At 49.1% G+C, this 18727-nt stretch overlaps 1 protein-coding gene across 1 annotated transcript in view; it reads left to right on the top strand.

Annotated features, from left to right (window-relative positions):
- Positions 1 to 18727, top strand: part of FGD1 (FYVE, RhoGEF and PH domain containing 1) — a 41680-nt gene that overhangs the window by 13725 nt on the left and 9228 nt on the right. The window contains exons 2-10 of the mRNA XM_032331823.1: positions 4021 to 4194; positions 4501 to 4678; positions 4806 to 5244; positions 6542 to 6631; positions 7327 to 7475; positions 8896 to 9052; positions 9158 to 9296; positions 18288 to 18346; positions 18484 to 18630. Coding sequence (XP_032187714.1) covers positions 4021 to 4194; positions 4501 to 4678; positions 4806 to 5244; positions 6542 to 6631; positions 7327 to 7475; positions 8896 to 9052; positions 9158 to 9296; positions 18288 to 18346; positions 18484 to 18630 — 1532 coding nt within the window. The remainder of the gene's footprint in view (positions 1 to 4020; positions 4195 to 4500; positions 4679 to 4805; positions 5245 to 6541; positions 6632 to 7326; positions 7476 to 8895; positions 9053 to 9157; positions 9297 to 18287; positions 18347 to 18483; positions 18631 to 18727) is intronic.

The following is an 18727-nucleotide window of genomic DNA, read 5'->3' as shown; positions in this document are numbered from 1 at the left end:
CAAAATTACCTTGTGCTTGCTGAAGACTTGCTGGGACTGCACACCCCCACCCCCACAAAAGAGCTGGGACAGTGCCCTGGCACTCCTGGGGTGCCCAGGGTGTGCTTCAGGTCAATGAAAAGAGATACCAGAATGGCAGCCATGGTTGTGGGCGAGCATAAAGTGCCAAGCATGTTCCATAGGGACATGTGAACGACTCTGCGGCTCTCACGAGGTCTTTGAGGGCTGTGCATTGTCAATGTGTGGCTGGGTAGATTTTCACGAAAGTATCATAAGGTTGGGTGGTATAACTTTCTCTCTGTGGGGTGCGGCCCTTTGTGGCCTCTGTTCTAATGGGCCCTGGGGACTCTGGTAAACCCAGTAGTGGAGGGGGCAGTGCTGGTAGAGGACTCTGTCAGGGGCGCAAGTGTACGTGGATGAAAGAGAATGCTGTGGACTGTCAACTATAAAAAATGGGCTGGAGAAAACCAATGCAGGACCTAGCCAGGAGGGGATGGGACAGGGTAGTGGGAAAGGCTGTGGTCTTCAGGAAGGGAGACGGTCTCCCTTGGGAGCTCCCTAGGAGCAGAGATGGGATTTTCCCATCTTCTAGCAGTGAGTCTGCTAGGTTCAGAGTAGGGCTCAGAAATGCCTGGGGAATCTGAGCTAAGCCTAGGGAAAGCAGAGAGTTCACAGGATCGTGAGGTGCCATGGAGGCCTAGCTGAGAAGTTCCTATCCTCCCCATGGGCTGTGGGAAGTCACAAAAGGCTCTCATTCAGATACGTGTCATGCCCCGAGCTGGAGGTCCCTCCACCCATGTGGCAGGAGCAAGAGCTGGGGACAAGGGGGCCACTGAGGGAACCCATAGGAGGAGACAAGGAAATGGAGGCAGAGGGACAGGCATGAGGAGCACCAACACTGGAGAGGGGGGGATCTTGAACCTTCTTCCTTCAGCAGAGCCTCCACTGTTCTTGGCCAGGCCTCGGTTCCTGAGCTGGAACACTGATGTCATCTCCCAGTCGGTGGGCGTAGAGGTATTGTACTAGTTCACTAGCCACACTGCAGCTCATGACTTTCTTAAGCACTGGGGTACGACACTGCCTTTCCTACTTCCCCTCTTTTCCAGCTTATCCTTGAGGGGCAGGGTTAAGAAAGGAGTCCAGGGCAGGACCCACCTGCTGAAGCTCGGCTGTGGACTTGCCATGTGACCTTGGGCAAGCCACTGCCCCTTCTCTGCCTTCATCTCCTCATCTGATCCTGAGCTCACAGTCCCTGCCCCTCTCTCCTGGGAATGCAGAGTGTCCCAGAATATTTGAACCTTATCCAGCCTTCCGCTATGCAGGGTTGCCCACAAGGGGGCAAAAAGAAAGGAGAGCAGGCCCCCTGGTGGGCTCCCAGGTGAGGTGGGGGGAAAAGGAGTAGGAGGTAGGCCAGAGCAGGGCCATAAAGAATGGTATGGTCACCCTATCCCCAGAACAAGTAGTGGCATGAAGAGAGAAAAGCCCAGCCAGGGGCCCCCCAGCTGCTCTGTACAGATTGGGTAGGCTCACCCAGGAGGACTGCCTGCTTTGAGGTGTGGAGACAGGGTGAGGTGGAGCCCTAAGGAGGCAGACAAGGGGCACCTGAGACCCTGGCACCTGTGCCTGTATCTCGGAGTGGGGAGCTCTGCGCAGTAGGGTGCCTGGCTTTGCCTGCTGGATCTCTGGCACCATCAGCTACTCCGTCTCCCACCTTCTCTGGCCATGTGTCTCTCAGACTGAGTCTCCTCATGTGCCACCCTCTAAGTGATTCATCCTCTTCAACCCACACCCAGGGGGATGGTAGGGCAGGACCAGGCCAGAATGTGCTGAGCAGGGCAGGGTAAGCTGAACTGAGAGAAGCATGTCCTCCCTCCCAGTCAGGGCCCTGCCTGCCCAGGTGGGAAAGGAAGTGAGGAAACTGCACCCGAAGCAAGGTAAAGGGTGGTATGAACGAGGCTTGGCCTGGGGGCTGGGCCACCATGTTCCTTCAGGACTGGGAGGGGACCATGACCCAACTCCCCTGGGGCCTGCCTGGCTGGATTGGGGCCAGAGTGAGGCCAGAGACCCAGGGAAGCTGCTGGAACAGTGTGGGTTGGGATATTCTTTCCCTTCAGGACTGTAAGACCTAAAATTCCCTGTGATGATGATGATGAGGATGACTTTGCCCATGCAACCCCATAGGGCGTCTGCATGTTATACCTGTATGTTTTTGCAATGGAGGGCACCTGTGACACCATGACCATTTAGACCAGTAGGCAAATGTCAGGTGTGCATGTATGTCTGAGCCCCTAAGACCCAAGGCCACCTTGGACGTTTGTTTCATGAGTATAACACAGGAGTAAATTAGGCCATATGTCTGTGATCGTGTGTCTACGTTTCTGGATACATGGCGGTGTATGACTTTGTGATGTCATCCCACTGTGTGAGGTCCTATCTGACATGGTATAATGAACCTGCGTGGCTCTAGTCCTCGTAACTGCGCAAACCACTTGCAGGTGTGTGAACCTGTAACACCATATTACGGTGTGCATGACACACTGTTGCCCTGCAATTGTGAGATACAGTGTAAATGACTCTGTATATCTTTGTGACTCGGTGTCACCAGCTTTGAGGAGTATATATGACAGTAAATGGTTGGGAAATTATCATATGAAACTGCATAAAATGATAGGCTTGCCACTGTGTGACTGTCTTTGTGAGTGTGCATGACCGGGTTGGCCCGTGTATGTGATACTGTGGAGCTGTGTGAAAATATGAGTTGGTGACTGTGGGTCTTGGGGACTGTGTGTGACCAGGCTTTCAGGAGCATGACGGCATGTGATTGGGTATTGGAGTTTGTGTGGCCCTGCAGTTGACTGAAACAGTCTAAATAACACCATGTGGCTCAGTAACCGCATGGACCCTTTTGTGACTGGTCAGTGTGAGACTCTGTAACACGGGGTAACAGATCCTGTGGCAGTGAGAGACTGTGTGGCTGGGGCCCCGCAAAACCAACACCACATGTGGGTGGGAGCTCTGAGAGCTCTTGGCCGCCACTTACTCTCTTGTCCTCACACCTGTTTGCCTGCGTTCTTCCCTATGCTGTGGCCTTTCAGCCATGGCCTTTCATGACTTCCTTCTGCCCACAGGATGATCATCTAGCTCCTCAGCCCGCCTGCAGGGTTTGCCCTCTCTGCTTTGTGCCCACCCCCACACTGACTACTCAGTCACAGCTACCTGCCCAGCCAGGCCCACCTGAGCCCCACACTCTTTCCCTTTGGCACATGTCATCCTGGAGCGTCCCTCACTGTCTTCCGGATGGAATCTTCTCTCCCAAAGGCAACTGTCCTCTCTCCTAGAACCAAAGACAGAGGAGGACTTAGGGCACCCACAGTGAGGGAAGAGGGACAGCGCAAAAGGGCCTCCCATTTTCTGCATTTGTTGCCTGCCATTTTAAAGCCATTCCTGTGACCTGAACTCTGGGTGCTGGGTGTGTGGTTGTATGTGGGTGTGGAAGTAAAGGAGGGTCATACAGGTTAGTGAGAGGCTGGGCTTTTAAGGAGCAAAACTTTCGCTCATGAAATAGAATTTTGTCATTTTTGAGCACACTCAGCTGTATGAAATAGCAGACAAGGAAGGCCAGGTGTCCTCGGGACCTTAAAAAAAAAGGGTGAAGAAGGGCTTAGGCTCAGCATGCCCACTGTGGCTATATAAACAAGGGCTACAAACATGTACACAAACTGTAGGGTTCTCGCACCCACCCCTAGCCTGGTTAACATCCTAATAACAATGCCTGCCGACATACAAGGAATCAATGTACAAATCACAAAGAACTCTTGTCTATTGATGAAAACAGCCAGCCACAGCCCTGGGCCTGGCTTCCCATCTGAGGGCTATGGTAGGGGCTTTCCAGAAAGGCAGTATGCCCTGGAAAGGGGCTAAGGGAAACCCAGTACCCCAGTACCTGCTAAGACATACAGCTCCCCTGGCCCCTTTGGGGTAACATCAATTGTTTCATACCCAGGTTCTCCTTTTCTGCAGGGCTGCACCAAGGAAACCGAATCCTGGTTAAAAGTTTGTCCCTTGACCCTGGCCAGAGCCTTGAACCTCATCCAGAAGGTCCCCAGCGGCTTCGCTCAGACCCAGGCCCCCCCACTGAAAGCCCCAACCAGCGTCCTTCACCGCTAAAGCGGACACCAGGCCCAAAGCCACAAGGTAAGTGGTTCCAGCGAGGGGAGGAGAAATGGCCCGGGAGAGGGAATAGCGGAGGGGAAAGCTTGACCAGTGGCAGAGGAGAATCCTTGTTAGAAGGATAGGAAGCACCATGGTCTAGCAGCAGAGGGCTGTGGCCTGGGGCTGATGCACACACACACTGCCATTTTGCCTCAGGCTTGCTCTGTAGCTGCCTTGAGCAACTGTGCAGGCTGGGGGTTTGTGGAGGGCCTCGTGACCTAACTATGACAGCCACCTCTAAACTCAGCTCATTGAGATCTCCCCTCTCTCCCCTGTCCATTTCTCCAGTCCCCCCAAAGCCCAGCTACCTGCAGATGCCCCGGATGCCCCCCCAACCTGAGCCCATTCCCCCTCCACCATCACGCCCACTGCCTGCAGACCCCCGAGTGGCCAAGGGCCTGGCCCCCAGGGTTGAGGCCAGCCCCAGTTCTGCAGCGGTATCCTCACTGATTGAAAAATTTGAAAGGTGAGTCCGGTTCGCAGGGGTACCCTGTGGGAGTGAGGGTGGGCCTGGGGCAGGAAGGACAGCTATAAAACAGGACTCTCAATCAAGCTCATACCCTGCCTCCATGTGTGTCCACCACCCACCTCAGAGAGCCTGTGATTGTTGCCTCGGATAGGCCAGCCCCTGGCCCCAGCCCAGGTCCCATAGAGCCAGCCGTGTTGCCACAGCCACCCCCGCAGCCACCTGTGCCCCAGCTTCCCGAGGGTGAGGCCTCCCGCTGCCTGTTCCTGTTGGCTCCCGGCCCCCGGGATGGCGAGAAGGTGCCCAACCGGGACAGCGGCATTGACAGCATCAGCTCGCCATCCAACAGTGAGGAGACCTGCTTTGTCAGTGATGATGGGCCCCCCAGCCACAGCCTGTGCCCTGGGACCCCTGCCCTGGCCAGTGTCCCTGTTGCTTTGGCTGACTCCCACCGGCCCGGCTCCCAGGAAGTTGATAGCGACCTGGAAGAGGAGGATGACGAGGAGGAGGATGAGAAGGACAGAGAAATCCCAGTGCTCCCGATGGAGAGACAGGAGTCTGTGGAGGTACTGACCCATGTTTACCAAGAGACACGACCATGTGGAAAAACCAGGAGCCTGGCTCTTACACTTGGTTCTTCCCCAGCTTGTTATTCCTCAAAATAGGGTACTGTTTCCACTTTGGATGTTTGGCTTCCCTGGTCCCTGGGTACTAAAATATTAGTAGCAAACCTGTACCTCACCCTGCCCCCTTCACTGTAACTACCAAAATGACTATGCACAGTTCCAAATGCCCACTGGGAAAATTGTTCTCCCCTCATCAGAGAACCACTAGCTGGACCTCAGTTTTTCCATCTTAAAGATGGGCATCCTGCTTGGGGATCCTTCAAGTCCTACTTCAGCCGGAAAACCCCAAGACTCAGTAGCTCTGTGACACTGGGCAAGTCTCCACTCCTCTACCACAAGCTTCGGTTTTCGTATTTAGAAAATGGAAAGTTTCTCACATCCAGACTCCCCAGCAGCTGGCCACCAGAGGGACACAAGAGCTAGAGCTCCTCCTGCCCGAAGGACCTGAGGCTGTGGCCATGAAGGCTCTTGGCAGCAGGAAACCCTTTCTGTGCCCCAGCAGCCTAAGGCTGCTTTCAGAGGCATCCCTGAACTTCAGTTAGGTTGCAGCTGGAACCCGTTCTTCACCAGAGCCCAGCTCCAGTTCAGAAGCTGAGGCCAGCAACTCAGCAACCATGTATCTAGTGATTTGGAAACTGGGCCAACAGGCAATGAGTTGTATGTATTTTTGTACTTTGGTGTTTTCTACACCCCAAGTACTCAGCACGCCTTTGCTGCCTGAACTGAGTGGGTGAATAAATAACATTTATAGACTACTTAATCTGTAGTCTGCTATGTTTTACTTACATTCAATCATTTAATTATCTCAGTTACCAATGGACTTAGGTCCTATTACTATCAGTATATACAGATGAGAAGACTTAAATACAGAGCAGTTACACAACTTATGCAAGCTAATGAATGGCAGAGCTAGGATTTGAACCCAGGAAGTCTGACTTCCTGGCCCACACAATTAACCACTGTGCTATGCTAAATGGATAGAGAGGGCAAATGCCTGGGTGCATAAGTGGCCAAGTGAGAGAGTGTGTATCATCAGAATTGAGGAGTGGCCTTTAGGATACACTGGGGAGTCAGAGATTGAAGCTGGAAGGCTTATGGGTCCAGAGATGGGGAATAAGGTTCTCCAGGGTGGCACTGGGCTTAGAGTAGCATCTGAGCTGTTCTGAGAATTCTGTGGGCTTGGGTGAAGGTTAGGGTATGGGGTGATGGATGAGTGGCTGCCTCTTCTCCTTTCCAGTTGACTGTGCAGCAGAAAGTGTTCCACATTGCCAATGAGCTCCTGCAAACTGAGAAGGCCTATGTTTCCCGGCTCCATCTTCTGGATCAGGTGAATGACCCCTTGGAGGTCCTTGGGCCCCAGGACCTGGGAGGTGGGTGCCAGGGAGGAAGTAAGAGGGCCTGAGCCCAACCCTACCATGACCAATCTAGAGTTGGTAAGACCTCTTTCTGACCTTGACCCCCATCCTGTCTCTGAAGTCAGTTCTGACTGACCCCAAGTTTGATCTTTGTATCAACCCTCCTTCCTAACTTTGGGTGGGTACATCAACCCTGACTGTAGCTCTAACCTAAATCCTGAATTGACCCCATCTGTAAACCAGACCCTGATCGATCCTTATTCTAATCCTGGCCCTATTTCTGACCCCAAATTCACTAGAATCCGTAAGGGTAGGAATTCTGCTTGCTTTGTTCACTATGTCATCCCAGCCATTACAATAGCACACAGTAGGCACTCAAAAATAGGTGTTAAATGAATGGATCTGACCCTGAGTCTAATTCTGACCTTGACCCTGCTCCTGACTTCTCATTGTTCCAATGCCTACCTCCAGGCCCTAACCGTGATAACCCCAAATCCAGCCCCACATGGAAGCCTAACTCCATTCCCTCTTTCCTCAGTCTCGAGACCAGTGCTGATCCCAAAGCTCCAAAGAGCTGTCCACAAACAGTGCCCTCACTTACAAGCTGCCCCTTCCCCAGCCAAGCCCCAGGCCCATCTGGGCTGAACACGCCTGCCCTACCCCACAGGTGTTCTGTGCCCGGCTACTGGAAGAAGCTCGGAACCGCAGTTCCTTCCCGGCTGACGTTGTCCATGGCATCTTCTCTAACATCTGCTCCATCTATTGCTTCCACCAGCAGTTCCTGCTGCCTGAGCTAGAGAAACGCATGGAGGAATGGTGAGGGACTCCAGATATAGGCTGTCTACCCTTCTGTCCAAGCGCCTGCCCAACCCAGGGCACAGATGTCTCCTAGAGTTCATTCCCACCTGTCTTCTCCTACCACCTTTCACGAAGGGAATCAGACTGAAGTCCTGCCTTCTGTGCCCTCCCACTCTAATACAAAACACAGACCAAACCTCCGAAAGTTAGAACAGAATACACAGCCCTTAAGAGTATGAGGTTAGGAGCCAGATTGGCTGGGTTCAAATTTAGCTCTGCCATTTGCTAGTTTTGTGATATTAAGCAAGTTTCTTAAATTACTATGGTCCAGTTTCCTCCTCTACATAATGAGGATAATAATAATAGTCTACTTTGGAGAGTTATTTGAAGGATTTAAATGAGTTGACACATGTTGAGAGCATAGAACAGTACCCCGTATATAATATATGCTCAATGTGAGCTGTTGTTTTGGGGGTGGTTGTTGTTGTTGTTGTTGTTGTTGTTGTTGTTGTTGTTGTTTTTAAATCAGACCTATGTTAGAGCTGAGAACGGGAGGCTATGGGAATCCAGACAAATGGACCAAACCTAGTCTAGGATTAGAGAAGGGTTCAGGGAGGTGCTGATTCTTGAGCCAAGTCCTGAGGGAGAAGGGCAGGGTTTACAGGCAATCTCCCAGCCACCAGGCTCTCTCCTCTTACAGTCCATCCTTTAGAGTCTACGCCCCATGCCGTAATGGTCTTTCTGAACAATCAGACCGTGTTATGTACTACTTAGAATCATCTCCATGTTCCCCACCCCCATGGGATAAAGTATGTCTCCCTCACTAGACTGTCACCACGGAGGGCTGGTATGAAGCCGTTTCCTACATCTTCCCAATTACCCATTACCCCTGAGGGATAGGCCTGGCCTGGTTCTTGTGTGCCCCCAGCAGACCGTGACCAACAAGGGCTAAGACCAGGCCTAGTCCTGTGTGTCCCTCAGCTAACTGTGACTCCTGAGGAGTATGAGCAGACTTGTTCACTTTGTCTTCCCTATCAGACAGTGACCATGTCAGGGCTTAGCTCAGTGTGACTCACTTGTGTCTTCAGATTCCCTGAGCTTGAGGCTGGGCACAGAATCAATAAGAAGTGTATGAAGAAGTGGCCCTCACAGGGAGGTGAGGGCAGGTATCTCAGGACATATAACTCCTGGTACTTGAGAGGGCCAGAGTTGGGGCAGGTGGCAGCCTGGGCCATGGCTTCAGGTCAAGCTGAGTCTTTTGGCCTAATTGGCCTGTAACACAAGCAGCAATTGCAGAGGAGTAGAACTGGCCAAGAAGTAGATTTCCAGGAATGCGGTGAAAGTAGCTTACCTGGGACTAGAGGCCTAGAAAGAAGCCCAAGAGAGCTCTGGGGGACAAGGCTCAGCAGGACCATGCTAGCCCCTGCTTCCACCCCAGGGACCGTTACCCACGCATTGGAGACATCCTTCAGAAGTTGGCACCCTTCCTCAAGATGTATGGCGAGTATGTGAAGAACTTTGACCGGGCTGTGGAGCTGGTAAACACCTGGACAGAGCGCTCCACCCAGTTTAAAGTTATCATCCATGAGGTACAGGTAAGCAGCAAAGCTGGATAGGATGAACTGGGGAGGAGAGTTCTGCAGGGACCCAGGGAGGAGTCTGTGGCCACACCTGAGCCCCTCTGCTTCTGCCTGTCACAGAAGGAGGAAGCCTGTGGCAACCTGACGTTGCAGCACCACATGCTGGAACCCGTGCAGCGCATTCCCCGCTATGAGCTACTTCTCAAGGACTATCTGTTAAAGCTGCCCCATGGCTCCCCGGACAGCAAGGATGCCCAAAGTGAGTGCATGCCTCCGGACCCTTCCTTACCCCTTCCACACACACACCCCAGACTTAACTCAATGGGTCAGCCTTCCACAGCAACATAATGAGATCCCAGAATAGGATCTCCAGACTGAAAGGCCCACATTGAAGCTCTGCAGTAAGACCCCAGGATGAACGTCCAGGTTGAGACTCTGCCTGAATACCCAGGGAGAGCACTCAGGAGTCCCCCAGTCTGAAGTCCCCAACCGGAACCCCAGGAGTTGGAAGAGTATACCCAGAATGATCCCCTAGAGGGAGCCACGGTTTTCTAGGCCAAGACCCCAAAGCTCACCCCTAGACTCATCCTCAAATGAAGTTGTCCCAAGTCCAGAATGAAACTGAGCCAGAACCCCCAGGGACTGAGAGTGCCCAGACTGACCTCTCAGGCCAAGCCCTCTTTACTGAATCTCCACAGCTGAGCCTCACACAAGGAGACTTGTCTCATCGGGCCCCTGACTATCTATCATCCACATTTAGAGCTCCACTCTGTGTTGCCAGCTGCTACCTAGAACGAACCTCATAAAGAACCTCCCAAGTCTGATCAGAGCCCTACAGAATTACCTCTTCAGAACTGAGCACCCCTGACTGGACCCCAAATTTTCCACCGCCAAGATTTGGATCTCTAGGCTTAGATACTGTCGCCTCAGACTGAGTCCTCACACACAGAACCACTAGAAAACTATTTCATTCTGATTCCTCCAGTATGAGACCCACACCCACCCCAGGGTCACACCTCAAAGAGTACTTCCCCAGAGTCTCCCCAACTTCCCCCCACAACAGAGTATTATTTCCATTTATTCCTTCACTTATATAACAGCTATTTACTGAGCACCTTATTCTGTGCATTGTTGTAAGCACAGGGGATATGGAAGTGAACAAGACAGCAGATAATAAAGAGAAGTAATAAATCCACAGAAGAACATTGAATAGGTGCTACATGTAATTCAGAGAATAGGAAGGTGATGTGACAGGGGCTGGGGGGCTTACTTGAGGTTGGGTGGCCTCTCTGAATAGAAGATATTTGAGTCACACCTGAATGACAAGAAGAAGGGAGCCACATGCCAGCTGGAGAGGGCCATAGCCCCCAGAGGCAACAACAGGTACAGACTTCCTGGGGGGAGGAGAGGGCAGCTTGCATATCTTTGGACCATCAAGAGGGCCAGTGTGTCCTGAGCATGGTAAGTGAGGACAGAATGGTAGAAGTAGGGTTAGAAGGAGGAGCCAGACTTTAAAGGCCTAGATAAGGAGATGGATTTTTCTTTTCTGAGTACAGTGGGTAGCCAAGGGAAGATTTTGATCAGGATTATTTGAGAAGCAAGAGAGAGAGAGACCAGTAAGAAGCCTTTGCAATAATCTAAGTGAGAAAAGTCAGCTTGGACGAGGGCAGTAGCAGTGGAAGTAGAGAGAAATGGTTAGATTCAGGATATATTTTATTTGGAAGCAGCACTGAAAGAACCAGGATGGAGTGGGTGTGAGGCTTGGAAGAAAGAGTCAAGAATGACTTGCAGATTTTTGGCTAGTGGTGATTGTTCTTGAGGTGAGCTCAGGAGGTTGATTTTGGACGTGTTCAAAGTGAGCTGCCAGGTAGGTAGTTAGATGAGTCTAGAATCCCAGGGAGAGAGAGATGGGTGTCACTGGCTCATAGATAGTATTCAACACTGTGAGACTGGCCCCGATCACCAAGAGAGTGAATGTAAATGGAGAAGAAATGGGGGCCAAGGACAAAGCTGAAGGAGGTGGCATCAGCAAAGGACTTGAGAAGAAGCAGCCCTATAGGTAGGAGGAAAGTTAGGAGAGCAAAGAGTGCTGGAAGCCACAAGAATCAGGAGCAGACAGTTGTAGTCTGCTGCTGTGTCTACTTCCCAAATTGAGTCCCCTCCACCCTACCACATGGGGCACTTTGCTACCAAGCCTGGACCTCTAGAAAGAACAAGAACCCTAAAATGTTTGACAGCTGAACTCAACAGACATCTGCAGACTAAGTACCTCAGTCCTCTCCCTGACTGAGAACCCCGACTGAAATGCCAGGGTGAACTATATAACCTAAACCTTGAGAAAAAGCCTTCCAGACTGATTCCTTAGGAATAGTTCCATGGGCTGACATCTCCAACCGAGCCCTCAGGCTAAATCCAGTATGAGGTCCCAGTTATAGGACCCCCCCCAACACTGGTTTCCCCAAACCAAGATCTGGGCTTCCAGAATGCTCCTCCCACCCTGAGCTCTGAGAGAGTGTTCCCAGTCAGAGCCCTCAGCCCAAAGTCCCACAAGGAGATTCCCCCAGTCTAGTCTCCATGGCCACCATTCTATAAACAGGTATTGCCAAACATAGCACCACAGATTCATCCCCCATTTACTGTCCCTCAGATTGAGACATCTATCCTGAGCCCCTAAAGGTAGATTCTTTTGTCAGGGACTGATCCATGCCACAGACTTAGACCACTGAGGCCTCAGACTGATTTCTACAATCTCTCCAGCTGAGATCAAGCTGCCCGATCTGAGCTCCAAACAGACTCCAGATTGTGTTCTCCCTAATCCCAGTCCCCCAGACACCTGTTTTCCATCCCTTTCACTGCGCCCTGGGACTAATGCCCTACATTTTCCCCCAAATTAAGTCTGATCCTCCAAGTCTGATTTTCCCAGTCTTAACTCCACACTGACTCCCCACAAACAGTGCCCCCCCACCAGCTTTCTATATCCCAGCCTTGGATTCACAGATTGAGATTCCCAGGCTAAGTCCTACAGAATGAGGTCTCCAGACTGTGCTCCATATCGAGACCCAAGAATGACACCTCACCCCACCACACTGAGTCTCCACATTTTATAACCCTCCAACTGCGATCCCCAGAAGAAGCCCCCTGGCTCGTTTCTCCACCCAGAGCCCATGGATTCTACAGAATCATGTATCCACAGTGAGCTTTTAGGACTGAGTTCTTTCATTATTTCCACACTAGATCTCTAGCATGACATTTCCAAACTGAAATTTCCCAAATGAGCTCTCTGTACTGAACCCCCAAAGTGAGTTGCCAGTGTAATATTCCTAAACTGGGCACCAGGTAGAGTCCATTTTACCAACTATGTGTCCCTGAGCAAGCTGCTCGGTCTCAGTTTTCTCATGTGTAGAAGGGGGAGTGAAAAGGATACCTCCCTTGTAGAGTTGTTTTCAGGATGAGATAATCCAGGTAAAGCTGTCAGCACAGTGCCTAGCACATGGCAAAACCCCAATAAATGTTAACAGTTTTTATTACTGAATGCCCTGGCTGATGTAATCCATACTGAATGTCCATAAAATCAGCCCCTAGATTGAGTTCACCTAACTTAGGTTCCTATTTTGTACAAATATCAACCCTATCTGAGTCTCCAGAATGAACCTCGGAGCTTGGCCTTGTCCAACTGAGCTCCCCATGCTAAGCCCAAAAATGAACAATGCCCCCCCAACCACCACCCAAGAAAGAATTTTCCAGTCTGGTTTTCTGAGATGCTCTGAGTGCGATCCAGTGCAACATATGCTCACTAAGCTACCCAGCCCAAGATTTTGACCTCCCGATGTCAGTTTAAGTGCCTCCTCCCAGAAAGTTCCTCAAGGTCTGAGCCCCAATGAATCATAGCTCTCATTCCTTAGATTCACTCCCCCCACCTTCTACTCCCTAGACTGAACTCTGGAACCCAGACTCCAGACTGGGTTCCTCAAATAGGCCAAGGGGAACTGCTGGCCTAAACTGCCTACCCTGAGCCCAAGACTGAACTCCAGACCCAGGCTGCCAAAGACCCAACAGAGCTTCAGACAAGACCCCTACACCGACTTCCCCAAACCACACTCCCTACTCCAAACCCCCAAATGAAATCCTAGACTGACATCCCAGACAAAGCCTATACACACCAGACCCCTGGAAATACCAATTTGCACTCCATACAAGGCATCTCCAGACAGAACTCCCAAGAGCAAAGCCTCTACTCGGAGTTCAGTAACCTGTACTGGCCTGAGTGGGTATCTCACAGCTTACCAGAGTCTTCTTTCTGTCCCTTTCCTGGTTACCTCCTACCTCTACCACCCAACATGCCCCCTGCCCTGGAGTGGGGGAGATACAGAATGTGTAGGAGAAAGGGCAGATGGCCGAGCAGGTCCAGCTCCGATGTCAACTCAGCCACTTCCCAGGTATACAGCCTAAAGCCACCACCTCTTCTCTCTAAGTCTGTTTCCTCATTTTGGACAAATAGGTCCCAAATCACACCTATCTTACAGAGTTGTTGTGAGGACTGAGAGGAGCTAATTTATGCAAAGTATCTGATGGGGAGCCCTGGAGAGGGTGGGGGGACCCTGGCCCCATCCTAGGGAGTTCCTAGTCTACTGAGGGATGCAGATTTATCAATACATGATGGATACAGTGTGACTAGTGGGACAGAAGGGAGCGCGGAGGACTGTGGGAACTGAGACAGGGTCCTGACCCAGCCTGGGAACTCCAGACAGGTTACTAAGGGAGGTAAGCTGAATCCAGAAGACTGAGTGGCACTTAGCCAGATGAAACAAGACAGGGCGTGTTTAGGGAGGTACAAGTGGAGGAAGTTGTAGAGGAAAGCAGAGATTTCCAAGGGCTTTCAAGGCCAGGCTAAACGGCTGGGTTTTCCCCCTACAGATACAGGAGAGCTATTGATAGATTTAAGCAGAAGAGTTGTCACTCTGTCAAGCTGTATGTGAGAAAGATCCCTATGGCAGCTAGGGTTGAAGATTAGGGACTCCTGAAAGACCTGAGCTGGGTTAGCAGCTACAGATCTTGAGTACCAAGACTTGGTCATGGAGGCAGAGCCTCCTAGAAAAGCAAGACTTGGTTTCCCAGCCATATGGACCCTCTTCAGAAACACCTGGACTCCTCCATCACAGGCAGATTTTCTCGTGAGAAAATTCAGCACCCTATAGACAAGAGTGGGATGCAGGACAGCTGTAGCAGGGCCTCAAGTGTAGGCAGGATTGTTAGTGTGTGGGGATGTGTAGGGATTTATTTCAAGATTTTTTTCCCCCCGATGATACCTGGTCGCTATAGGAGATATGGAAATTACAGAAAAGATGAAAGAGATAGGGAAGAAAGATGGCTGTGATACAAGCCCCCAGAGAATAAGCACAATGAGCATTCTGACGTATTTTCTTCCCAGTTTTTTTAATACACATATATTTGTGAAATTGAGATCATTTGGTGTACACAAGTTGGTATCCTTTTCTTAAAATATCTTGAACATTTCACAAATTATGGAAAACTCTACATAAGCATCACTTGTAAAGGATGTTCAGCATACTATTCTATGAATGCACAGTAATTTATTTAACTGAACCCTTACAGTTGGACATTTTTTTTTGAGAGAGAGAGAAAGACAGTGAGCATGCAGTGGGGGGAGGGGGAAAGGGAGAGAGAGAATCTTTTTTTTTTAAGATTTTATTTATTTATTTGACAGAGAGAGATCACAAGTAGGCAGAGAGGCAGGCAGAGAGAGAGGAAGGGAAGCAGGCCCCCCGCTGAGCAGAGTGCCCGATGCAGGACTCGACCTCAGGACCCTGAGATCATAACCTGAGACGAAGGCAGCCACCTAACCCACTGAGCCACCCAGGCACCCGAGAGAGAATCTTAAGCAGCACCAAACAGTGTGGAGCCTGACAAACAGGGCTTGATCTCATGACCCTGAGATCATGACCTAAGCCAAAATAAAGAGTTAGTCACTTAACCTACTCAACCACTCAGGCACCCCTGTTTTTATTTTAATTCCAGTATAGTTAACATACAGTATTATATTAGTCTCAGGTGTACAATGCAGTGACAATTTTACACATCACCCAGTTCTCATCAAGACAAGTGTGTTCCTTAATCCCCATCACCTACCTAACCCTCCCCACCCCCTTTCCTTCTAGTCTGGAATTGTGATGCCTCCAAGCTTTGCTTATCTTTTTCAAGATTGCTTTGGCTATTCAATGTCTTTTGTGGTTCCACACAAATTTTAGGATTATTTGTTCTAGCTCCGTGAAAAATGCTGTTGCTATTTTGATAGGGATCATATTAAATATGTAGATTGCTTTGGGTAGTATAGACATTTGAACAATATTTATTCTTCCAAGGGCACCTGGGTGGCTCAGTCATTAAGCGTCTGCCTTTGGCTCGGGTCATGATCCCAGATCCTGGGATTGAGCCCCGCATCGGACTGCCTGCTTCTCCCTCTCCCACTTCCTCTGCTTGTGTTCCCTTTCTCGCTGTCTCTCTCTGTCAAATAAATAAATAAAATCTTCAAAAAAAATTGTTCTTCTAATTCGTGAGCAGAGAATGTCCTTCCATTTCTTTGTGTCATGTTCAGTTTCTTTCATCAGTGTTTTAAAGTTTTCAGAATACAGTTCTTTTACCTCTTTGGTTAAGTTTATTCCCAGGTACTGTGCAATTTAAATGCAATTGTTTTTCCTAATTTCTCTTTCTGCTTCTTCATTATTAGTATATAGAAATACAACAGATTTCTATACATTGATTTTGTATCCTGTGATTTTATTGAATTCATTGATCAGTTCTAGTAGTTTTTTGGTGGAGTCTTTTGGGTTTTCTTTCAATAGTATCATGTCATCTGCAAATAGTGAAAATTTTATTTCTTCCTTACCAATTTAGATGCCTTTTATTTCTTTTTATTGTCTGATTGCTGTGGCTAGGACTTCCAGTACTGTGTTGAGTGGAAGTGAGGAGAGTGGACATCTTGTCTTATTCCTGATCATAGGGGGAAATTTCTCCATTTTCCCTCTTGAGTATGATGTTCCCTGTGAGTTTTTCACAGATGGCCTTTATTATGCTGAGGTATGTTCCTTCCAAACCTACTCTGTTGTGGGTTTTTATCAAGAATGGATGTTATTCTTTATCAGATGTTTTTTTCTGCATCTATTGAGATGATCATATGGTTTTTGTCCTGTCTCCAGTTGATGTGATGTATCACGTTGATTGATTTGAGAATATTGATCCACCCTTGCATCCCAGGAATAAATCCCACTTCACTGTGGTGGATGATTCTTTTGATCTGTTTTTGAATACAGGCTGCTAGTATTTTGTTGAGGATTTTTCATCTGTGTTCACAAGGTATATTGACCTATAGTTCTCTTCTCTTGTGGTATCTTTATCTGGTTTTGGAATCAAGGTAATGCTGGCCTCATAGAATGACTTTGGAAGTTTTCCTTCCTCTTCAAATTTTTTGGAATAGTTTGAGAAGAACAGACATTTTTTATAGAAACACAGTTTTTCTTTTCTTTTTAAAGATTTTATTTATTTGTCAGAGAGAGAGAGAGAGAGAGAGAGCAAGCACAGGCAAGGGGAGCAGCAGGCAGAGGGAGAAGCAGAATTCCCCAAGCAAGGAGCCCAATGTGGGACTCGATCCCAGCATTCTGGGATCATGACCCGAGCCAAAGGCAGACGCTTAACTGACTGATCCACCCAGACATCCTGAGAAGAATAAATATTAACTCTTCTCTAAATGTTCGGTAGAAATTGCCTTTGACGGGACGCGTGGGTGGCTCAGTTGGTTAAGCGGCTGCCTTCGGCTCAGGTCATGATCCCAGCGTCCTGGGATCGAGTCCCGCATCGGGCTCCTTGCTTGGCAGGGAGCCTGCTTCTCCCTCTGCCTCTGCCTGCCACTCTGTCTGCCTGTGCTTGCTCTCGCTTCTCTCTCTATGACAAATAAATAAAATAAAATAAAAATCTTTAAAAAAAAAATTGCCTTTGAAGCTCTCTGGTCCTACACTTTTGTTTATTGGGAGTTTTTTGATTGCTGATTTAATTTCCTTGGTGATTATCAGTCTGTTCATATTCTCTATTTCTTCCTGCTTCAGTTTTGGTAAGGTTTATGTTTCTAGGAATTTATCCATTTCTTCTAGGTTGTCCAATTTGCAGGCATATAGTTTTTCACAATATTCTCTTACAGTTGTTTGTATTTCTGTGGTGTTGGTTGTTTTTTCTTCTCTCTCATTTGTGACTTTGAGTAGTTCCCCCCTTTTTTCAATGAGTCTAGCTAGGGAGTTATTGGTTTTGTTGATTAGAATGTGTATTTTCTTAGTATAGATTCCTATAATCATTATTATTGAGACAAAAAATAGGCTTATCTCTTTTTTTTAAGATTTTATTTATTTGAGAGAGAGAGGGAGGGAGAGGGAGAGAGAGAGCATGAGCGGCAGGGGTGGGGAGACAGAGGGAGAAGCAGACTCCTCACTGAACAAGGAGCCTGACATGAGCTCGATCCCAGGACCCTAGGAATATGACCTGAGCTTAAGGCAGATGCTTAACTGACTGTGCCACCCAGGCGCCTGTCTTTGTTTCTTTTTCTTTTTTCTTTTTTTTAAGATTTTATTTATTTGACAGACAGAGATCACAAGTAGGCAGAGAAGCAGGCAGAGAGAGAGAGAGGAGGAAGCAGGCTCCCCGTTGAGCAGAGAGCCTGATGCGGAGCTTGATCCCAGGACCTAGAGATCATGACCTGAGCTGAAGGCAGAGGCTTAACCCACTGAGCCACCCAGGCGCCCCACCATCTTTGTTTCTTTATATGGCTCTTTTTTATTATAAAAATAATACATGCTCTTTGTCAAAAATATGGAAAATACAGCAAAATCTAAAGGACATGACGAAAAGCACCACAGTCCCACCATTCAGAGACAACTTGTTAAACATGAGTATGTTTCTTTCCAGTTACCTATGTAATTGTTATTCTTATTTTTAATGGTAATAATAATCCTGTTAAGCTTGCATTTTATTCACTGCCAGTTATTCCATGTACTATAATTCTGCTGTTGTGGGATTAATTGAGATAGTTTCTGATTTTAAGTAATGTTGCTATGGATATCTCTGAGGCTGGTGCTTTCCAGGATGGGGAGGGTGTAGTCAGTCCAGGAGGAGGTATTCAAGGAGCAAAGAAGCCCCCAAGAGCCTCTTCTCTGCTAGTCTCCCGCTTGACCTCCCACTCTGCCCACAGAGTCTCTGGAGCTGATAGCCACAGCGGCGGAGCACTCTAACGCCGCCATCCGCAAAATGGTGAGTGGCCCTTCTAGCCCCTGCCCCTCCTTGGCCACCCACCTGTGGTGTCTTTGTCCTAGGGGACTTGTGACTTGTGGACATGTCAGGGGAGGCCAGCACCCCAACCCTGCCTTCTGTTTCCTGTCTTCTGCCAGGAGCGAATGCACAAGCTGCTGAAGGTATATGAGCTGCTAGGGGGTGAGGAGGACATTGTCAGCCCCACCAAAGAGCTCATAAAAGAAGGCCACATCCTTAAGCTGTCAGCAAAGAATGGGACCACTCAAGACCGATACCTCATACTAGTAAGTGCCAGGTGTGGGGTTGCACACATTGACTTGGTACTCACTCAAGACTATACCTCCTGCTAGCCATTCTTTCCTCTATTAATTCCTTGTATTT

The sequence above is a fragment of the Mustela erminea genome, chromosome X (genome assembly GCF_009829155.1).
Source record: "Mustela erminea isolate mMusErm1 chromosome X, mMusErm1.Pri, whole genome shotgun sequence".
Lineage (NCBI taxonomy): Eukaryota > Metazoa > Chordata > Mammalia > Carnivora > Mustelidae > Mustela > Mustela erminea.
The sequence above is the reverse complement of the archived record's forward strand: the minus strand, read 5'-3'. Positions and strand labels throughout refer to the sequence as shown.